Raw genomic sequence first — 22363 nt, forward strand, 5'->3', positions numbered from 1 at the left:
TTTATATGGGATTTTCTTCCTTCAAAGGAACATACAGTGGAAGTTGTAAAGAAGCAAAAGGAAACAGAACATTTGAAAGAGCAGCTTGAAAAGCTATTTTCTTCTAGTAGAGCAGAGGATCACCAAATACTCCAGGTCAAGGTGGAGGACTGCTTCCAGCTCTTCCAAGAGGCCAGCCAGATCACTGAACGGCGCCAGGAGGCCCTCACACGGCTAGGAGAGTTTCTAGAAATCCATTCTGGCACCTTAAATGCCCTCCACCGACTGAAGCAAATGGTAGAGGCCACAAACAGTCTTGACAAGGCAAAGTCAGAGTCACTAGAAAAAGAGCTGAACACTATGATTGAAGTTATTAACAACTTAGAAGCTAAGGCAGTCATATTGGATGGCGTCCTAGCCAAAGCTCAGTACCATCTGAAAAATGGCACCTCTGAACTGAGGACCTCATGCAGGGCTCTGACAGACAACTTGAGCTTTGAGCTTGAGTCAGTCCAGAATCAACTGGGGATGAAACAGAGCGAGGCAGAAGCTGTAGAGGCCTTGTGGAAATCATTTTTAGAACGCAAAGAACAGCTTCTAAAAAGTATTGAAGATATCGAAGAAAAGGCTGACAAGGAGGGACTGAAGGAGTCAACGCTTCAAGCACTTCAGCAAAGGTAAACATGTTAACAAACACATAATCTTTGCTAAGATACTTAGAGGCCCTTCTACCAAACTGCATTAAAAATAGGCCTTAGCACATCCTTATTCCCAAACACGAAGGCCATTTTTCTGCTGAGGTAAAATGGCCGATTTTTCTATTTTCCCTATTAATGGCCACTTACTAATTTTCCTATTAGTGCGTGGCCATTAGTGTGTGAGTCCGTACCACCACCATTATGTAGACGATAAGGGTTCATGTGCTAAGTGCATGGCAATGTAGCTGTGCAATCCGATTAGCACAGAACATGTCCACTCTCCACCCCCAAAATGCTCCCACTGCTAAAAAAATTAAGTTTATTTTTTTAGCGCATGGGTAACGTGCACACTTCCAAAAATTACCACAGAATGCCTCAGCGCGCTGTCCGTAAACTATTTTTTGCTGAAGTAAGTGCTTACCTCAGTTTAGTAAAAGGGCCCCTTAGCAAGTCTTCTAGCTGAATATTGAAACAGTTTATACATTTCAGTCTCCCTAGATATCCTTCTGTAAAAAATCTTTATGTAGAGAGAATGATTGTGTTTCATTACAGAGCATATTGTCGCAATAGATACTAAGAATGTGATTTTAGAACGCTTAGGTGCCATTTACCTTGTGAATGACAGATGTACGTGTGCCAACTGGCTATAAGAGCAATTCCATAAACCAGGTGCTCATATTATCTTTTTATTTGCTTATTTACTTTCTATTTTATTTGTACAAGTTATTACGTTTCAAATGTTTTCATTATTATTATAAAACTGCATAAGAAAAAAAACATTTATTAAAAATACATATGGTACTTGCCTTTGAAAACACTTTCAAATAGACCTCGTGCAAGTAACTCTCTCTTGTTTGTTGGAGGAAAGACTTCAGATTCTCTGCAATCACTTAATTATTTCTTTCGTGTATCGCAGACTGCATCCTGTCCTTTATAGACCAATTTGTCTATCATCGGGACTAGGTGCAGAATCCTCACCAGTCTGAAAACCTCCTGAATGCCTTTTATTTCTAACTATTTTAAAGTCACATATACACTTATCTGGGCGGTAACTTGAACCGTTGGGAACGCTCGACAGCAAGCTTCTGTTTCTTGAATGCTTCTTCAGGAGCTATATCCCAAGCTATTTCTTCCTGCCCTGTGAAGGTTCCTGCTTATCTTTCTGCGGGAAAAAAAACAGCAAACTTAAACGTAACATAGTACAGAAACCATATCCCTACCCCTCCCCAATGAAAATTCATAGGAGAAATTGGATAATCACAATTCTGGCTAAATAAATATTTAAAAGTTTACTGCTTGCTTGGGAGCCCTTTTATAAAGGTGCATAGGTGCCTACGCATGTCCAACACATGTCAAATTGGTACTAACACCCAGCTACCACGTGCCCTGGGCAGTAATTCCATTTTTGACACATGCCCAAAACACGTGGTAATCAGCAGTTTGTTTGTGCTGGCCACTTACCGCCCGGTTAGTGCGTGAGACCTTACTGCTTAGTCAATGGGTGACGGTATTCTGACATTATGAGCAAAGCCAAGTTTTATGCATGTAAATGTTTAGAATGACGTTTAGAGAGATGTTCTAGAAATGGCAACTAAAGTTAGGCAGCAGATCGTTGTGGAAATATACTGACACATCCAGTTCTTGGATAGCACCTAAGTGTATCCATGTGCAACTGCAAAGGGGGCGTTCCCATAAAAGGAATATGGGTGGGTCAAGGGAGTTCCGGAAAACTGTGCGCAGTATTAAGGAATACCACGGATGAACACGCAACTTGTGCACCAGAATTTACACCTGATTTCTGTTGGTATAAATCTGTGTGCGTCCAATGTTGGGTGCAGAATTCAGCAACAGATGGGATTCCAAAGCGCCCTTTATAAAATAGCGCTGGGTGCCAATTTTTTTCAGCCCCCAGATTTGGGCACCATTTACTGAATCTGGACCACACTGTATGCACATATATGCACACGTGTGCGTAAATGCCATATTCTGCATAAGCGAGTATTTGTAAGGGGGCATGCACAGAGGAGGAGCGTAAGTAGAACATAAGCAGGGCTCCCACTTATGTGGGTAACTTAAAGAGTACTGTAAGCTATGCATGTCCTTCCACACTTAGGTGCTTGCATTTACACCAGCTCTATTTAAGGGGATGGGACAACTTCCCTATGAGAAAAGGCTAAAGTGGCTAGGGCCTCTTTAGCTTGGAGAAGTGACAGCTGAGGAAAGATATGATTGAGGTCTATAAAATACAGAATGGAGTGGAACAGGTAGACACAAATCACTTGTTTACTTTTTACAAAAATAAAAGGACTAGGGGCCACACAGTGAAGCTACTAAGTAGTAGCCAGATACTTGTGACCTGAATTGGCCACTGTTGGAAGCAGGATAGTGGGCTTGAAGGACCTTCGGTCTGTCCCTGTATGGCAACACTTATGTTAAGCACACTAAAACCAGGTTATGCCAGAGGTATAGTCAGACCTTGATTTTTGGGGAGCAGAGTCCAAAGTGGGGAGGGGGGCACATTTTCCCCTGCCTCACTGCCGTGCTCCGCCCAAACCACAACCCCACTTACCTGGGCTGGCAGCGGTCCCCAATCCCTGCCAGCAGATGCCTTTTTGTGGTGATGCTCAGTGCTGCGCTGCTTGCCCTAATTTCCTGCCCCAGTGTGCATGCTCAATTTAATTAAAACTGAGCATGTGCACAAGGGAGGGGGATGCAGGAGAGGTAGTGCGGCAGCTTGGGGACCCCTGCCAGCCAAACCAGCAGACGATGGGGGCCTGAACCCAAATTGGGGGGCCCAGGCCTCAAAGGCCTCCCTGTGGCTACACCACTGGATGACGCTAGTATTCTATAATGGAACCCAGGCGCTTTTTTTTCATTATAGAATAGGATCTTAAAGGGCGGTCCTGGAGCATGTAAGTGGAGGCACCTAATTATAGAATTGCCCCTAGGGAAGCAATCATATAACAAGATCTGGGAGTGGAGGAGTAGCCTAGTGGTTAGTACAGTGGGCTGAGAACCTGGTAGTTGGGTTCAGTTCCCACTACAGGTCCTTGTCACTTAAATCTCCATTGCCCCAGATACAATACTAAGATTAGGAGCCCACTAGGAACAGAATAAAATACCTGCATATAATAAATGTAAACTGCTTTGGTTATACAGAGATAGGCAGTATATCAAATCCCCTTACCCTTACCTTAGAATGCCCTGTGAGTGCATAAGTGTACAGAATGCTGTCAGTTTTGCAGACAAATGTAAACTGATGTGCTCAAGTGACATAAGTTGGAAATGCAATACATCCTATACCTGTTTATTTATTTGTTGCATTTGTATCCCACATTTTCCCACCTATTTGCAAGCTCATTGTGGCTTACATAGTACCATGATGGCGAATGCCAGTTCTGGTGTCAGAAATGCATAGTGGTAGTTGCGTTAAAGGAGAAGAGTAACAGAGTGTCTTAGGTAGTTGAGGAGGAAGAATTAAGTGTCCTTTTCTGGTACAAGATTTGTTGTGTTGCAGGGTTTGGGTGTTTAGGTTGGATCGTTGTGGTAGGCTTTCTTGAACAGATAGGTCTTTAATGATTTCCAGAAAGTTGTTAGGTCATGCATTATTTCCGTGGTGTTTGGTAGTTCATTCCATATTTGTGTGCTTATATAGGAGAAGCTGGATGCCTATGTTGATTTGTATTTTATTCCTTTGCTGGTTGGGTAGTGGAGATTTAGGAATGTGCGTGCTGACCTGTTTGTGTTTCTGGTTGGTAAGTCTATGAGGTCTGTCATGTAGATTGGGGCCTCGCCGTGAATAATTTTGTGAACCAGGGTGCAGATTTTGAACGCAATTCGTTCTTTGATTGGGAGCCAATGCAGTTTTTCATGTAGAGGCTTGGCGCTTTCGTATCACGTTTTTTCAAATATGAGTCTGGCTGTGGTGTTTTGGGCAGTTTGAAGTTTCTTCATAATTTGTTCTTTACATCCGGCATAGATTGCATTGCAGTAGTCTAGGTGACTTAGCACCATTGATTGTACCAGGCTGCGGAATATTTTACTCGGGAAGAAAGGTTTTACTCGTTTGAGTTTCCACATTGAGTGGAATATTTTCTTTGTTGTAATTTTCGCTTGGCTTTCTAGCGTAAGGTTTCGATCGATAGTGACTCCGAGAATTTTCAGGCTGTCTGAGACAGGAAGAGTGTAATCTGGGGTGTTTATACCGGTGGATTTGTATGTGTTGTATTGTGATGATATGATGAGACACTGTGTTTTTTCAGCATTGAGTTTTAATTGAAATGCATCTGCCCATGAGTTCATGGTTTGCAGGCTGAGTTCGATTTTGTTTGTCATTTCTGTTAGATCGTGTTTGAACGGGATGTATATTGTGACATCGTCAGCGTAGATGTAGGGGTTGAGGCCTTGTTTGGATAGGGATTTGGCTAGTGGGGTCATCATTAGGTTAAAAAGGGTCGGCGATAGTGATGAGCCTTGGGGTACTCCACATTCTGGTTTCCATGGTGATGAAATATTCGAGTTTGATATCACTTGGTAAGTTCTTGTGGTAAGGAATCCCTTGATCCAGCTAAGAACCTTTCCCCAGATCCCAAAATATTCTAGGATGTTTAGTAATATTTTATGGTTTACCATATCAAATGCACTAGACATGTCGAATTGTAGTAGAAGTACACTTTTACCTGTTGCAATTTCTTGTTTGAATTTGTTCATAGAACTACTTACACTTACAAATTCCCCAATGAAGTGGAGGAGTAGCCTAGTGATTAGTGCAGTGGACTTTGATCCTGGGGAACTGAGTTCAATTCCCACTTCAGCTCCTGTGACTCTAGGCAAGTCACTTAACCCTCCATTGCCCCTGATACAAAATAAGTACCTGAATATATGTAAACCACTTTGAATGTAGTTGCAAAAACCTCAGAAAGGTGGTATATCAAGTCCCCTTTCCCTTCCCTTTTATGTTTTTATTTTTTTTTCTCCAGCACCAAATATAGGGGTCCTTTCCCTAAGGTGACTTAACAGATTTAGCGTGGACTAAATGATAAGACGCCCATAGGAATATAATGGGCTTCTTATCATTTAGCACACGCTAATCATTAGCGTGTTTTAAATCCATTAGCGCATCTTAGTAAAAGGACCCCTCATGCTTTTTTTGGTGGTGCTAAACATATTTTATGAGAAACTGTATTCTTTGAGCCTTCTATCAATTACTAGCATCATTTTGAGTGCATGGTTCTGCTTACTAAGGTGTGCTAAGCAGTTAACACAGTATTTTTTGTTTGCTAGCCTTTAGTGCAGGCGAGTGCTAATGGATACCACATGCTAACAACAGCCGGTGGGGTAAAAAACCCATGCTATCTGCGTAGTGCAGTATGGGGCAGAGATAGGACATGAACACAGTTTGCAATTAGCGGACCATAAGTTACCATAAGTTTGTCAGGTCTGGCGATAGAATTAAGTTCCTCCATGTTATTATCAGCAGTTGCTTTGGCCCCATGTAGTTTCAAATGAAACACATTCGATCCCCCCAGAACATTTTAATCCATTTGATCCCCCATCAAGTCACATTATCACCCTCCCCCTCTGATGCCCCCCCCCCCAGGTCATAACATCCTTCTCCCCTGATCTCATTCCTCCCCCCCCCCCACACACACTCCAATAACCTCTCCCCCATCTCAGTATCGAAGGGTGGGAGGATGATGATGTGATTTGATGAGGATTGGGAGTGGGTTGATGAGGTGACTTGGGGGTGTCAGAGGGAGTGTTGATGTGACTAGGGGGAAGAATTTGAGGGATCAGGATGCTGCAAGGGGAATCGAGTGTGTTTGATTTTGTACTGCATGGGACAGTGGTAAATGCAATGGCAGGTGTCTGCCCTGTTTTAAAGGTGCAAGGTAGATGCTGGGGGGCAGACCCCGCCCCCCCCTCCCCAACATTTACCACACAGGTTTTCCATTTACCGCATATTAATATTTTCACCTAATGGCTTCTGACCTAGACAATTTATACAAAGTTATCCTAAATGATCATAGATTAAGAAAATATGGAAGGTGCATTATACCCTGAGTGAAGGACGCCCATCTCCCGATTTGTGTCGGAAGATGGGCGCCCTTCTCTTTCGAAAATAAGCCTGTAAGTGTGATATTAGACTCTTCACTGGTTATGAAGAACTGTGAAGACAGGACTGCATTTTATACAGTCCTATTTATTCTGTCATCTTAATCAGTTAAGTGCCGAATATCACACTTAACCGGCTATGTTTTAGTTGGCTCCCTATTCCCGTAAGTTCAATCCTGGAGGCCAGACGTGGCCTGGCATTGAATATTTGGGTTTAATGCCCCTCAGCTAGATAGAAAAGCATTAACATTACATCTATGTTATTAGACAGTTCTATTGTTTGCTTTTTAGGTGTTTCATTGGTATTATGCTGACATTGTTATTTGAATATTTTCCCCTGCTGTTTATTGTGGTATTGTTTGTATTGTACTGACACCATATTTCCAAGTTTATTTATGTTTATATTTGGTCATTTTACTATTGTTACAATGTTAACAAAATTGTAAGTTTTATGTTAAACTGGACTTGCTGCACACCACCTCGGGTGAATCTGTTCATAAAGGCGGTTAATAATAAATCCCAGTAAATAAACAATAAATAAATAAATTGTTTTGAATATCAGTGTGTTGTTGTTGTTTTTTTTTTTATTTCCAGGCTGCGGGTTTTTAACCAGTTAGAAGATGATTTTAATTCTCACCAGCATGAACTACAGTGGCTGATGGACAAAGCAAAGCAAATGGCCCAGAAGGACATAACTCTGGCTACTGAAGTTGACAAAGAAATAAGTGGGTTGCAGGCAACCTGGGATGATACCAAGAAACTCATAAGTGAAAAGTAGGTGGAATTAACGAATGCTATGTATATTACAATTATAGTATCCTGTCTGTGTAATGCAAAGGAGTACTTCAAAACTAAATGACCTAATTCAAACAGAATTAATTTATGATATACAGTTGAATTTAAGATGGCCCTTGTAATGTATTTCCCTTTTCTCCTTCTGTCCTTGAATATGATGTACTGTAGACTTTTCTACATCAATGTTTTTTAGGGCTGCATTTCGGTTAAAATTTTAATCACGATTAATCGCTCAATTAAATTTATTTTTTCCTCACTGCAGCTCCTTGTAACTCTGGGAAGTCAACACTCCATTGCTCAGAGTCACAAGGAGTTGCAATGGGAACAAAAATATGTAAATAGCATAATTGTGCGATTATTCACAATTAGAAATGTTAACCAAAATGCAGCCCAATAGAAATTAAAGAATAAAAACTAATGAAAAGATAAGAAATACAAAATACAAATTGACAAATTACATATTAAAGAATCTAAAACAGCATGCGGAATAGCTATAAACAGTCATACAGTTTTCACAGCCTACTTCAGAAACGCAGCCCTAATTTTTATTTTTTTTAGTAGTGGCTGCATATCAATAAAAATGTGACTTCTTCATGTGATGTGAATCATCTTAGAATTTAGATTTTAAGGGGCTCTTTTACTAAGGTGCGCCAAAAAAATGGCCTGCACTGGTGTAAGCGCACATCAGTGGCGTAGCCACGGGTGGGCCAGGGCCCTCCTACTTTAGATTCAGACCCACCCAAAATTATGACACTCTTGCTGTGGCTGGTGGGGATCCCCAAACCTTGCCAGTTGAAGATTCTCTCCTTGGGCAGCCAGCGCACTTCCAAATGTCAGCCAGCTGACACTGAGACTAGCCCTTCTGCACATGCTCAGTTTTTGCAAATGCCAAAGCACTGAGCATGCATGGCCTGCTGGCAACAGCATCAATTTGAGGCAAGTGCTGCTGGATGCTATTTGGAAGAGTGCTGGCTGGTCGAGGAGGAGGAGAAAATCTTCACCTCACAGGGTTTGGAGATCCCCACCAGCTCAAGTATTTAATATTTGGGGTTTGTGGGTAGGGAGAGGTGGAGTGAATAGCGAACTGGAGGGGGATTGGGGGAGGCAAATTCCAAGTCCACTCACCTTGGGCTCAGGCCCATCCAGAATTGGCTATCTGGCTATGCCCCTGGCGCACGTTTGGATGCGCGCAAGTCCATTTTTCAGCGCACTTGCAAAAAAAAGGCCTTTTTTGTGGCCAAAAATGGACACGTGGCAAAATTAAAATGAGTGCATGTCCATTTTGGGTCTGAGACCTTACATCCACTCATTGACTTAGCAGTAAGGTCTCACGTGTTAACCGGGCGGTAACTGTCAGCGCGGGTACACTGCCGATTACTGCCTGGTTAGCACCATGCAATAGAAAATAGAAATTATTTTCTGCTGCACGTTTTGGACGCAGAATTAGAATTACTGCCTGGGGCACACAGTAGCCGGGCGGTAGTTCTAGTTTGACGCATGTTGTATGCGCATAGGTGCCTACGTGTCTTAGTAAAAGGACCCTAAATTTGCTGGATTTTTCTTGTTCTGCTCCCTCTAATATTCGTTGTACTTGCCTGGCCAATTGTTAGCAAGCCTCTCTCCCTGTGAGAGTAGTCACACACATGCCCCCCAGATTCTATATATGGCGCTGTAAAAATCATTGCCGAAAAAAAATACACCTAGGTGTATTCTATAAACTATGGCTAAAGTTAGTCGCGGTTTATAGAATGCCGCTAATGCCCATCCACGTGACTAAATTTAGTCGCAGATATTTATTCCAAGTAAAACTTTGCGTAAATGCCTGGCGACTAAGGGCCTCTTTTACAAACCTGCGCTACCAATTCTCGGTGCAGCAAATGAGAGGAAGCCCATTCAATCCCTGTGGGCTTTGTTTCATTTGCTACGCGGGAATCGGTAGCGTGGCTTTTTAAAAGACGCCCTAAGGCGCAGAGCAGGTGTATTCTATATCAGTGCACATAGATTTTAGAAATGCCCATGACCCACCCATTACACGCCCATGGTAACACCCCCTTTTTGGTTCTGCATCTTAGAATTTACGCACAGACCTTTACAGAATAGCTTAACATGTTCGGCACGTAAATTCTAATTAATGCCAATTAGTGTCAATAATTGCCTGTGAAGTAGCAATTATCAGTGCTGACTGACTTGTTAAGATAAGTTGCACGTGCAAATCAGAATTCAACCTGATTTGCTTGCACAACTCCAGTCGCACTATATAGAATCTGAGGGATTATATGTAAATTATTAATTTAGACTTTACTCCTTGCAGCCTGGAACGATGCTGCTTGCTTGTTGATCTAATGAAAGACTATCAGAGTTTTAAATCTACTGTCACAAAAATGATAGAGAATGCTGGTAATGTGGCTGTTATAAAATCAACTTTAAAAGATCAAGAGGACATCAAAAGGACAATGTCAAAGGTAACAACATATTTGACAAAGTTTTGCTGGTCATGTTTATAGTATTGAAGTTTTCATTATAATAATTTTTGTCAGATTCACCTTGCTGAAATAAATGTTGATTGTCTTATCTTCTTTTTTTTTTTAGACCTGTTATTTTCATAGGGGTCCTTTTACTAAGCTGCGGGAAAAACAGTCCTGCGGTAGTGCTGGGGCCATTTTTCCTGCGTGCCAGGGCCCTTTTTACCATAGCAGATTAAAATGCCCCCCCCCCCCAAAAAAAAATGGCCATGCAGTAAGATGACCGTTACCGCATGGCTTTGTGGCAGGGAGCACTTACTGCCACCCATTGAGGTGGTGGTAAGGTTTCCCATGGTAACCCAGCGGTGACCGGGCAGCATGCAGTGATGCCTGATTACTGCCAGGTTAACGCTGCACTAGAGAAAAAAAATTTTCCGGAGCACACACTCCAGCAATAACTACTGGCGGTGGTGGGGAGCACTTACCGCCACCCATTGAGGATGCCCATGTGAAAAATCCATCCTATCCCGTCCTGTTGGTAGTCCTTTTTCCTGAACTACAGGTACCATAGAATAAATATATTCTTCCTGTGCTTTATTGGATTAACAAAATAAACCCTATTACCTGCACCAATAATTAATCCATAACTAGTGCCTATTGGGCTGACATTCTGGGTTGACTTAGGCTGTCAAATGTATTTTCCTGAGTTATGGAAGCTTGTCAGCCTTGCTGGGACAAGCTAGCACCCTTCATGCCTCCTTGATCTTTCACACCACACCACACCTTTCCTTCCCACGAGGTACTGCTCGCTGTGAAATCAGGCTCAGTGCGACCAGTGGCATACTGAGGGTGGGGCTGTGGGGTCGGTCCGCCCTGGGTGCACGCCGCTGGGGGGGTGTCTGCTCCGCTGGTTCCCTGCTCCCTCTGCCCTGCAACAGGTTATTTTCTGTTCCGGGGCAGAGGGAGCAGGGAACCAGCGGAAACAGCCACGCGGCTGCTCTAGGCAGGTAAGAATGCACTTGGGGGGGGGGGCCTGGGTGGTACACTGGGGGGGGGTGTTGAAGCGCCGAGGGGGGGAGTCGTGCTGCACCTGGGGGGGGTGACGCCGCTGCACCCGGGGGGGGGGGGGGGTGACGCCACTGCACCCGGGGGGGGGGGGGGTGCGAAGTGGCGAACCGCCCCAGGTGACAGCCAACCAAGGATCACCACCGAGTGTGACCTACAGGAAGAGTGCCCTGACACTCTGGGGCCGTTTAACTGAAGTGTGGTGGCTTTTTTGCACTTGCTATGCATTAGTTGCAAAACCTACTGTACAGGAAGTGCAAAACCTGTGCAGTAAATGGAAGGGGTGTGTCCAGCTCTGCTTTTAACACACAGGCAGCCACTTACTGCACGGCACCATGTTATTTGCAGGGCCAGATAGCACAGGAGCACCCATGTGGCGCATAGGGAATTGTGTAAATTCTAATTATTGCCAATTATTGTTCATTATTGCTTGATAAGAGCTGTTAAGCCAATTAAGTTACACACATTGTTATACAATACGCTTGGATTTCGGTGCGGAACACTAAATGCGCTATATAGAATCCGGGGATAAGTACTGAGTGTAACATGCTAGTTGGCTAAGACTTCCATGTCTACTCTCTGCCCATACCACACTCCTGACAGAAAAATCCAGAAAACATAGGTAACGCATGGTTTAATATGCAGTAACAGTAACTACTGCAAAAACCTGTTAACACAGTCATGTGGTAGCCTGTTTCCAAGCTCCTTAATTGTTTTCAAAACCAATCCTGCCAAATCTTAATAGCCTATTTATACAATTTACTTGTCCACTGCTTTTGCCCAGTTAGACATTTTCCTGCTTGGTGTGAAACCACTTGGTTGTTTTCTGAACAGCTGGACCATAAGAGATGATGGAAGATACCATCTTTAATTACAATTATAGTATTAGCATAACCTCAGTAGTAGAAAAGTTTAATGATGCATTGCTTTATTAAATGTAATGAGTAAATATATTTGTGTTCCCAGCATGAAGCGGCCAAGAATGACCTGAATGAGGGTCAGAAGGAGCTGGATAACTTCACAAACAAAGGAAAGCATTTATTAACAGAGCTCAAAAGAATTCAAGGCTGTGATTCCAAGCCGCTCAAAAATGACATGGATAGTATTGTGGACCAGTGGCTGGACGTAAGTGCAATTTTTGCAATACCTCGAAGGCTCACAGTACTGACCTAATTTCCAAAGTTGTCAGTTTTATATAAAATAAATAGTAAATGGCAATTAAGAAAAGCAATTCTATTCAGTCAAATTTTGTCTTCATTTATAAATGGCAGAAAATTAGGTATGTATGAAAAAATGTTGTTATATTTTTTGTTATTTTTAAGTTTGTTTCAAGCATTTTATATTAAAAAAAAAACCGTAGTGAGTGTTAAAATGTTTTAGGGGCCCGTTTACTAAAGGGAGTTAGAATCTGAGTTTAGTGTGTCTTAAATCAGGTTTTTCCTGTGTGCTAAGCCCATATTTAATGAGGCACAATTTAAGGCATAATTGTTTCTTTTTTCAGGCCACGCATTAATGTTTCCATTTACCCCTGGATTCTATATATTGCACCAAGATTTCAGCATGGAAATCGAAGCGTATTCCACAGTAATGAACATAACCTAATTGGTTAACAAGCCAATCAGCACTAATTGCCACTTAAGCAATTATTGATATTAATTGACATTAATTAGAATTTACACGCAGAACTGTCAAAGTGTATTCTATAACGTGATACTTGTAAATTCAAATAGCATAGTTGAAAAGTGGGCATGACCATGGGCGGGTCATGGGCATTTCTAAAATATATGCACATTATTATAGAATACACCCAGTCTTCGCCTAATTTAGGTGTCGGTATTTACACCAGGTTTTACTTGGCATAATTGCCCATGACTGAATTTAGTGACATAGACCGGTGCTGGCAGATTCTATAAACTGCTTGGAAATTTAGGTTTATTCTATAGAGTACGCCTAAATCAAGGTGTACTTTATAGAATGCGCTTTGGCGAATTTCATTTCGGTGCTGAATTTTTAGGCATGAGATTAGGTGTGTTTATTTGTACCTGCTTCAGTATGCAGGAAAGTCCTGCGCCGGGGGATAGCACTGGCCTTTTTTTAGCCCAGTTTAGTAAAAGGGCCCCATAATTCGTTATAACTAATTTTTAAATTTCTTGCATTCCCTAGGAGTTCACATAAAGTAAACATTTCTTGAATGAAAGTTGTGCAGCTTTAAATGGACTGACAGAAATCACAAGCAATTACTAGAGTTTCCCAGTGTTCTTCCCGATCCTCTGAAGCAGAGGTGGCCTCTTGTTGGGCTTAGACACAGGGTTGAGATGTTTTGCCAGCCTGAGCTGACTCAGTATGTTTCCTCTGGATGCTTTCTCTCCCTTACCACTCACAGTGCAGAATGTGTCAAATCCCTCCTACTAACTTTTCTCCATGTTAACCACTAAATGGCACATTGCTATCACCCCTCTCCCTCTGCGCAGGCCAAGGGCATGATGTTTAGGAATTATTGGTCTCGGATAGCTGCAGATCTGTAGGAGGGGAAAAGCATTCCAGTGTTACTCTCAAATTTGTTTTCCTGGTAGGCAATTTGTCACCTGACTAAGGAGCTCATTTTATGCTTTGATGGAATACTAAATGGCCTTTATGTCCTCTTAATTGCAGCATACTTGAATGGAAACAGCTGTCTTACATTTTCTGTTGGTCTGTGAAACCACAGTCAAAGCCTTTAGAATTGAATATGCCATTGAAACTCCTAGTAATGTGAACCATGTTAAAAAGGGAACAAAGGCAGTGAAGGACATACAATTCTGTATAGAGGAGTCTTCTCTGGAACATTTACCAGCTGCAGGCTACTCGTTCATTTCAGACATATGTTTGAAAGTTTGTCCCAACATATCTCCAGAATGGTGTAAACTAGAAACACAACATTTTCAGTGGATATTACACATTTCCTAACTTAGGGGTCCTTTTACTAAGGTGTTCTGAAAAGTGGTCTGCGCTGGTATAGACACGTGTATTGGGCGCGTGCAGGTCCATTTTTCAGCACACCTGCAAAAAAAAGGCCTTTTTTGGGGGCCAAAAATAGACGTGTGGCAAAATGAAAATTGGCATGCATCCATTTTGAGCCTGAGACCTTACCGCCACCCATTCAATTAGTGGTAAGGTCTCACGCGTTAACTGGGCAGTAATCATCAGTGCGCGTACAATGCCTATTACCGCCTGGTTAGTAATTTAGAGCACGCGTAAAAAATGAAATTACCATCCGGGCCACGTGGTAGCCGGGTGATAGTTCTGAATTGGTGCACATTGGGTGCGCGTAAACACCTAAGCAACTTAGTAAAAGGGCCCCTTATATAACTGGACAGGTTATATCTCAACATCAGTTCCCCCAGAACCCCAATTGGGCCCATCTACACACACATACCCCAAATATTAGAACCTCACACATGTCCTCACACTGACACCACCACACAACAACACACCATCCCTTAGCTCCTCATATATGCCCACTTACCTCACACACACACACACACATACACACACACACACACACATATACACACAACCAAATACATACAACACATGCATATTCCTGTTTATCTTCACTGTCCACTCCCCCTACTCCTTACACCCACACATTCCTACACCCCCCCGCACCTAGATGCACAACTCATACACTATTATACCCACATACCCAATCCATCCACCCATGCGCATACATCCATTCATAAATTAAATTACATTACATTGGATTAGACCGTCCGACTCAAGTTCTAGCAGTTTACATTAAAATATAGAGCAAAAAACTGGGACAGACCTCGGGAATTACAATTATACCATCTAATTAAAAAAGCAGAATTAACTAACAAATCTTTTAAAAAGAATAGTCTTCAGAAGTTTCCGAAAACTATCGTAACTATTCAAATCTTCCAAGTTTAAAGCAAATGAGTTCCAAATATTAAGGTTCTGAGATATCATCATCAACTGCTCAAATACTGAATGTACCCCCGGACATAATGCACTTCACTACTCATCAGTGTTTCACCATGGTCTCCACAGAACCCTTTTTACAAATCTCTGTTGGAATTCTTAATTAATTTATTGCCCAGTAACCTTCTCTCACCTCTGTTACCACGCAGAAATGGATATTGTGATCGATATTGCAAAAATTGGCTCGGGTTATGATAGGCTATGATGTGAAACAATATGACCAAAAAGCATAGGCTGGAAAATACGGCTCCTATAACTATAATAACTGGATGAATGAAATTCATATTTTTAGGGCTCTGTTTACTAAGGCGTGCTAGCATTTTTAGTGCGTGCTAAATGCTAGAGACACCCATATATTCCTATGGGTGTCTTTAGTGTTAATGTTTAGCGTGTGCTAAAAACGCTAGCTCGCCCTTTGCACAGCTTAGTAAACAGGGCCTGTAGTCTTCTAAATAGGTTCCATATGAATCATAATTGAAGCAGCAATACTGACAGGTTGTGCAAAAGGGGAAAATAAAAATGCCAATGCTACCTAATGAAATGCCATTCTCAGGGTCGATATTCAAAGCGATTTAACCGGCCAGAAACAGCTCCTGGCCGGTTAAATCAGTTGAGAGGGGCTAATCACTGATATTCAGCAGAACTTAGCTGTTAATGTAATTGTTCATCTAATTATTATTATATTTTCCCTGGGTAACACCGGGTACGTCTGCTAATATATAATATTTGACTTCAGAGGCCCTTAAGGGGGAGATTCTATATATGGCACCTAAAAATCAGCATGGAAATCAATGCTCACTAAGCGTTTTCTATAAGCGGTGCCTAGATTTAGGTGCGGTATATAGAATACGCTTAGTTGATATTTCAGCGCCTAAATCTATTTGCCACCATTTACACAAGTGAAAATGTGGTGTAAATCCTGGTGCATAGATTTAAGCACAGTAGGCCATATTCTATAATTACATACATAAGTGTCACAACACCCACAAAACGCCCACTTCCCCGCCTATAACCACACCCCTTTCTGGCTGCGCATGTTAGAACTTAAGAGCAGTGCATTACAGAATGCACTTAGTGAGTTGTGCACATAAATTCTAATTATTGCCAATTAGTGCTCATTATTGCTTGTTAAGAGCTGTTATCAACACTGATTAGCTTGTTAATTCAATTCTGTTATCTGAATCGTTATAGAATATGCTTGGATTTCAGCGTGCATCTCTAGGTGCTATGTAGAATCCGGGGGTAAATGGGCAATTCTATAAACTAGGTGCGAACATTTGTGCTCATATAGTGCATGTAAATGTTGAGAATAATTGCATGCATGTGTCTGTATGTGCACATGTAAGCATATATATACCAATATTCCATATAAGCACAATTCTGTAAATACGTGCCTATTTTGCATAGTACATATTTGCAAGGGGGCAGTACACACGGAAAGAGCATGGACAGGACATAGATTTGTGCACTTGAATGTTAGGCAGGTCAATACCAGGTTACACTTGTGTTCTATAATAGACTTCTACCAGTAACCCCTTGGGATGCCTAAATGGAGGTAGCCAGTTATAAAATAAGCCCTGTATGTTTTCCTGTAATTAACTTTATGGATATACTGGTAGTAGCTATTCAAAGTGACTGTAATAGGTGTGTCAGTCAAAACACATTAACAGTATATAATTAGCCCCTAACAGTATACATTAGCTAGTAAAGCATGCTTACTGAAGAGAAGATTCAATAGCGAGAACCATTTTTCAAGCATATCTTATGATTGTAGATGGGAACTTCTTGAATGGATTTGTGAAGTTTGTTTCTTCATTGGCCTTCTTTAGGTATTAGAGAGGCTTGATGACAATCTGGAGAGGCTGAGTGTGAGCCTGGCTCTGTGGGAAGATGTGCTAAACATTGGAAATGAAATAGATGGCTGGTCCAACAGTTCAATCTCCCAAATGAGTGACAGCATTGGTCAGCTGAACAACAGCCAGAGGATGAAAGTGTGCATAAAGGAATTTCAGGTATATGATGAAGTAAATAAATAAATATAGTTCATTGTCCTTTCGGCAGCATGGCTTAGTAAATACAGTGCAATCAAAAAGATTAGAAAAAACCTGTATAACAATATTTAGGTTGGTTGGGGGTTTTTTGACCGTTGATTACAGAGAAGAACTGTGACTGGTTGGATTCAGCCACTTTAATCTGGGAGCTGATGGTCACTATTTTCTGAGGTCTTTTCCCCCGTTTTTTATTTTTCATTTTTTACTTTTGCGTTGTCAATCCATACTAAAACACAAGCTCACTTTTTGCTATATTGTTACGTTGACTTCAAGTGAGCTCCCCCTTTCTGTTTGTTACTTTGGTATATTAAATTGCAAGTGCAATTCCCAAATTTACGTGCACAATTTTTAGCAACTTTTATAGAATTTGGGGGTATATGGACAGAATCAGGTTAAAAAACCATCTGAACAGATTGATGATAGCAGGGCAGTTTTTGCTAGCAAGCAAAATTATTTTGCTCCATGAATAAATCTAAGGACATTTTAAAGGTTCAGTCAAGAATGGTTAGAGACTGTTGGGGCCTCAGCTGAACTGTAAAGGTTTTGCCTTTTATGCTGAAAAGATTTTGAGGGTGTGGGAGACCTTGAACTCCGTTGATTCAGAGTCTAAGTTGTTAGAGGTTGGTAAAGATGGGGTGGAATTTAAAATGATGTCAGATCAGGAACCAGGCAAACATGAATTGATTTGTTCCGTCTTTCAAAAAATACAAAAAACTAGGTGACACCCCATCAAGTTACATAGTAGCGCATTTAAAACAAATGGGAGAAAAATATTTTTTTCACTGAATGTATAGTTAAGCTCCGGAACTCATTGCCAGAGGATGTACTAAAAGCAGTTAATGTAGCTGGGTTTAAAATCGTTTTGGATAAATCCCTGTCATTATCCAGGATGGATTTGAATTAAGGTGAGTTACCTTCAGGTCCAGCAGGTACCCCAAAGTGCTTACCATCTAAATTTTGTGCCTGAAGCAATGAAAGGTAAAGGGTCCTGCCCAAAGGTACAAAGGTTTTCAGTGGGAGACAGAAGATTTGAATCCTGCCTCTCAGCCTAATGCTCCAGCCATTTACTTGCATTTTTCCTTCCTGTGGAATGAATTGGAAGTTTATGGTGCTCTGAAATCACTGAGCCTGCTGGGGTCAGGGCTTTAAGTTTTGCTTGGATGTTTTCTTTGTTTATTTTACCTTCAATTAAGAGGTGCGTTCACAAATTAGAGATAATATTGTCAAAGTTGTTATTCTGCACTTGAGAATAGTATTTTCACATTTTTGAATAGCTTCACATGTTCACACGTAATGAAATGAAGGAGTTAGTACTACGTAAATACTTACTGTAAATAAAACAGCCCTGCACTGAGAATTCTTCTGCAATCAAACTATATTTTGATCACGCTCTGAAATCAAAACTTAAATGTGGCTGTTTCTGTACTGAGCCTTTGTATTTTGATCCTTTAACATTAGCATGCGAGAAAGAAGGATGCTTATTGCCTACTAAAATTCCACGTGAAAGGCTTGGCCATATGGCTGTGCCTTGTCCTGGGGGACTGTAAGACAACTGGAAAAGGCTAATGTGGAATTAGTTAACAAATATTTCTGTTCAGTATTCAGCGGGGAGGGGTCGGGAGAGAAACCACAGAGAACTGCCACAAATAGGAATGGGAGTGAGGTAGACCTCACATGACTTTCAGAAGACTGTTGACAGGGAGCCAGCCAAACTAAAAGCAGCAAAAGCAGTTAGGCCTGGTAGGATATATCTGAGTCTATGAAGGGAGTGTAGGGGACTTCTGGCAGCTCCAGTGACTGACCCTTTCAATGATTTTTCTAGAGTCAGGAGTGGTTCTAAAAGACTGGAGACAGGAGATACCTGATCTCTTCCTCTCAATCCCTCTTCTACTTTACCAATATTTAATTTTAAAAAACAAGAAAAAAAAAACCAGGTCTCGTGTTGGATTTCTTCTGCTTGCCCCTCTGATATTTAAAAAAAAAAGTGTCCTTCATAGGCCCCCCCTTCCAATCCTGACCACACATAATTCAATGAACAGCCTCCTCCCCATACCCATACACTTCTGAATGCTCCACATACTTCATCAAATCCCCAATAGACCAAGCTGGGAGGAGGTGCAGACTTACTCACCAGCTTGACATCCAGCATTGTTCTGTGTGTGAACTCCTGCTATCTAATGATGCTTAGACAGCAACACTTGACACTGAGCAAGGGAGCATATTCCTGATTCCTCCCTGCTTGGCTCAGAGTTATTTTAAATGCTCGGGGGGGGGGGGGGGTCAAAGAGGATGTATATAAGGGTCAGCCATGGGGACAACTCTGTTTAATTTAATGGTGGGTTTAGTGAGATGAGAAACAGCATTTAATTGTACTTGAGACCCAGGCATTTCTTTTTATATCAGACAAGCAGGGGATATTGGCTACCAAATATGTTTTGAATAGCTATGGGGGGAGGAGGTTGATTGGTAGATAATCTAATTTAATTCAATATTGGATTATATAGAGAGGCATTTTCAATATGACGTCTAAATCCGATTTTGGACGTTTTGCTGAAAATGTCCAAAAAGTAAGTGGCGAACATAGTGATTTTCAAACCAAAAAAATGTCTCTCTTTTTGTTTCGAAAATGGCCATTTGCTAGATCTTTCAGCCTGTGGGAGGTAGGCCAGCTAAGTTTCACAATTGGCGCTGAACCCGGATATTCAATGCCAGGCCATTTTCGGTGACCAGCATTGACTATCTCGGGGGGTCAGCTAGTTTAAAGATAAACGGTCAAGTTAATATTCAGCACTGGCTGGTTAAGTTTATAGTGGCCAAAGATCAGCCTGCTATTTATGTGATCCTTTTTGGCCGCTAAACGTAGCTAGTGATGTGCTGAATATTCGTGGCTAGCGGGTTATATTGTGTGATATAGCCGGTTTGCCACGATGTATTAAGCACTAATATTCAGTGAAGACAACAGGCAGTCTTGCACTGAATATTAGCGCTTAGCCAGTTAAATGCCATTTAACCAACCAGGAGCCATTCCTGGCCAATTAAATAGTGCTGAGTATCAGCCGGAGTGCGTCTATCTTTTGGACCATTTTTGGGAAAAAAAAGTCCAAGGGAACAACGCAGAAAAACAAGCCATTGGGATGTATGGGGGGGGGGGGGCAGCATTTTTAGTAGACTGGCCACACAGACAGAGCAGTGGAACACCCTAGGGGGCACTGCAGTAGACTTCACATAAAAGGTCCCAGGTACATATCTCACCATTACCCCTTTGTATTCTATGGGGAGCCCTCCAAAACCCACCAAAAAACTACTGTACCCAACTTTACACCACTATATTAGCCCTTATGACTGCAGATGTCACCTATATGTGCATACAGTAGGTTTTTGGTGGGTTTTGGAGGGCTCACACTTTCCACCACAAGTGTAATAGTTAGAGTGGGATATGGGCCTGGGGTATTCCTTCTCTATAGTGCATTGCACTGCTATTTAGCCAGGGACCTGTTTACTGCTCTAATAGGCCTGGCCATAGCATCTGAAGCTTTTACAGAGGCTGGCATGTACTGTTTCTTTAACATCTTTGGGGGGTGGGAGGGGGTCAGTGACCACTGGGGGAGTAAGGTGGGGGGGGGGGGGGTCATGCCTTATTCCTTCCAGTGGTCATTTAGGGCACCTTTTTGTGACTTAGTCGTGATTGAAACAGGTCTAGACTAAAATGTCTTAACTTTTAGCCCTGGACGTTTTTGCTTTGTTCTATTATGGCAGAAAAACATCCAAGTTTTGGAAACTCCCAGATCCCCTCCCCAACACGCATCCTTGTGATTTGGACACACTACAGACGAACAGCATAGAAAAATATCTTTAAAATGGGTTTTGAAAATAGCGATTTGAACCTTTTGGCCAAAAAAAAAAAAATCCATCTTCCACTTTGTACCACTTTTGGGACATTTTTCTGTTTCAAAACTGAGCCCTATATTCTGCATATCTAATTGAACCAAATTCAAAGCAGATTATACACACAAGATTACAGCAAAATAATGTAAAATCAGATAAAAGAAAAACAATAGTACAGTGTATTAAAATCAAATGCAGTGATACAATTTAGTGGTTTAACACTGAAAATCAGCACTACTTCACTGGTTAGTGATGCTTTTACGCATAGTAACACAGTAGACAGAAACCTAGTTACACTAATTTAATCTAACTGGCTATATATAGGTGAATTTTCACCAAATTAATTTCAGTTCAAAATTTGCCTAAAGATACCAGCTAAGAGAAGGCATGTCAGCCACTGCTCAACATGTGTACAAGTGGAAGGAGTCAGTCTGGCCAGTGGATAAAAAGATTGTTGCAATGGCTGGGCTAAATGTAAGAGGAATTAAAATGTTTATGTTTATTAATGATTTGATGAATCGCCAAATCCAGGGAAATCCCATATGTAAGCAATTTACAAAATTTCACAAATAAATAAAAAGAAAAGAAAACAGAATACTGTTGAGTGACAGGACAGATCCCATGCACACCAGAAAACAGACACACCCAAAACTAACTTTAGAAAGCTACAGAAGAAAGCAGAGGCAACTAAAACTTAACAAATAAAAACTGTACAAGTTCACCAGAGCCAACACTTATTAAAAGTCACAGCGAAAAGGCTGGGTCTTGTGGGTTTTTTTTTTTTTTTTTTACAGGATTGCTCTGCTCACAAATCTAGAGGTAAATTATTCTGAAGGGAAGGGGACAAAAAAAAAAAAAGCAGAGGATCTCACAGATTCCCAAGGAGTCTCAGATGGAGAAGGAAGAACCAGTCATTTTGAAAGGGGGAGGGGAGGGGAAGGAAAGGAGAGGGAAGCAGGGGTAGTGGTGAGTGAAACTCATGATACACTAACTCCAGTGTAGGCCAGCTCTGAAGGATCAGTAAGCCTAAAGGAACAGGAAGAAGCTGGCAGCCTGTAATAAATAAGGCAAATAAAAAGAGGCATCTAACATCAATTTTAGGGTATTATGCATGCAGATTAGTTCTAGGTGCTTAATGAGAGTAAAACTTTGGGAACAGCACTGACTTAATGCACTGCCTTTCGACATGGCAATTCTGTACTACTCACTGGCACTGTAAATCAGCTTTCTTTTAGTTGGTTCCACAGAACCTTATTTTTCAGAGTAAAGTAATCAAAAGCAGAGGACGGCCTTGGCACATTCCATTCTGAGAAACAGAATGACTCAAGTAAAT

The 22363-nt window shown here is 41.5% G+C and overlaps 1 protein-coding gene across 1 annotated transcript in view; it reads left to right on the plus strand.

The window, feature by feature from the left end:
- Nucleotides 1-22363, plus strand: part of SYNE1 (spectrin repeat containing nuclear envelope protein 1) — a 982166-nt gene that overhangs the window by 365983 nt on the left and 593820 nt on the right. Inside the window, 5 exon segments of the mRNA XM_030198470.1 lie at nt 28-656; nt 7386-7565; nt 9898-10048; nt 12080-12238; nt 16924-17106. Coding sequence (XP_030054330.1) covers nt 28-656; nt 7386-7565; nt 9898-10048; nt 12080-12238; nt 16924-17106 — 1302 coding nt within the window.

Source organism: Microcaecilia unicolor, chromosome 3 (genome assembly GCF_901765095.1).
Source record: "Microcaecilia unicolor chromosome 3, aMicUni1.1, whole genome shotgun sequence".
Taxonomy (NCBI): domain Eukaryota; kingdom Metazoa; phylum Chordata; class Amphibia; order Gymnophiona; family Siphonopidae; genus Microcaecilia; species Microcaecilia unicolor.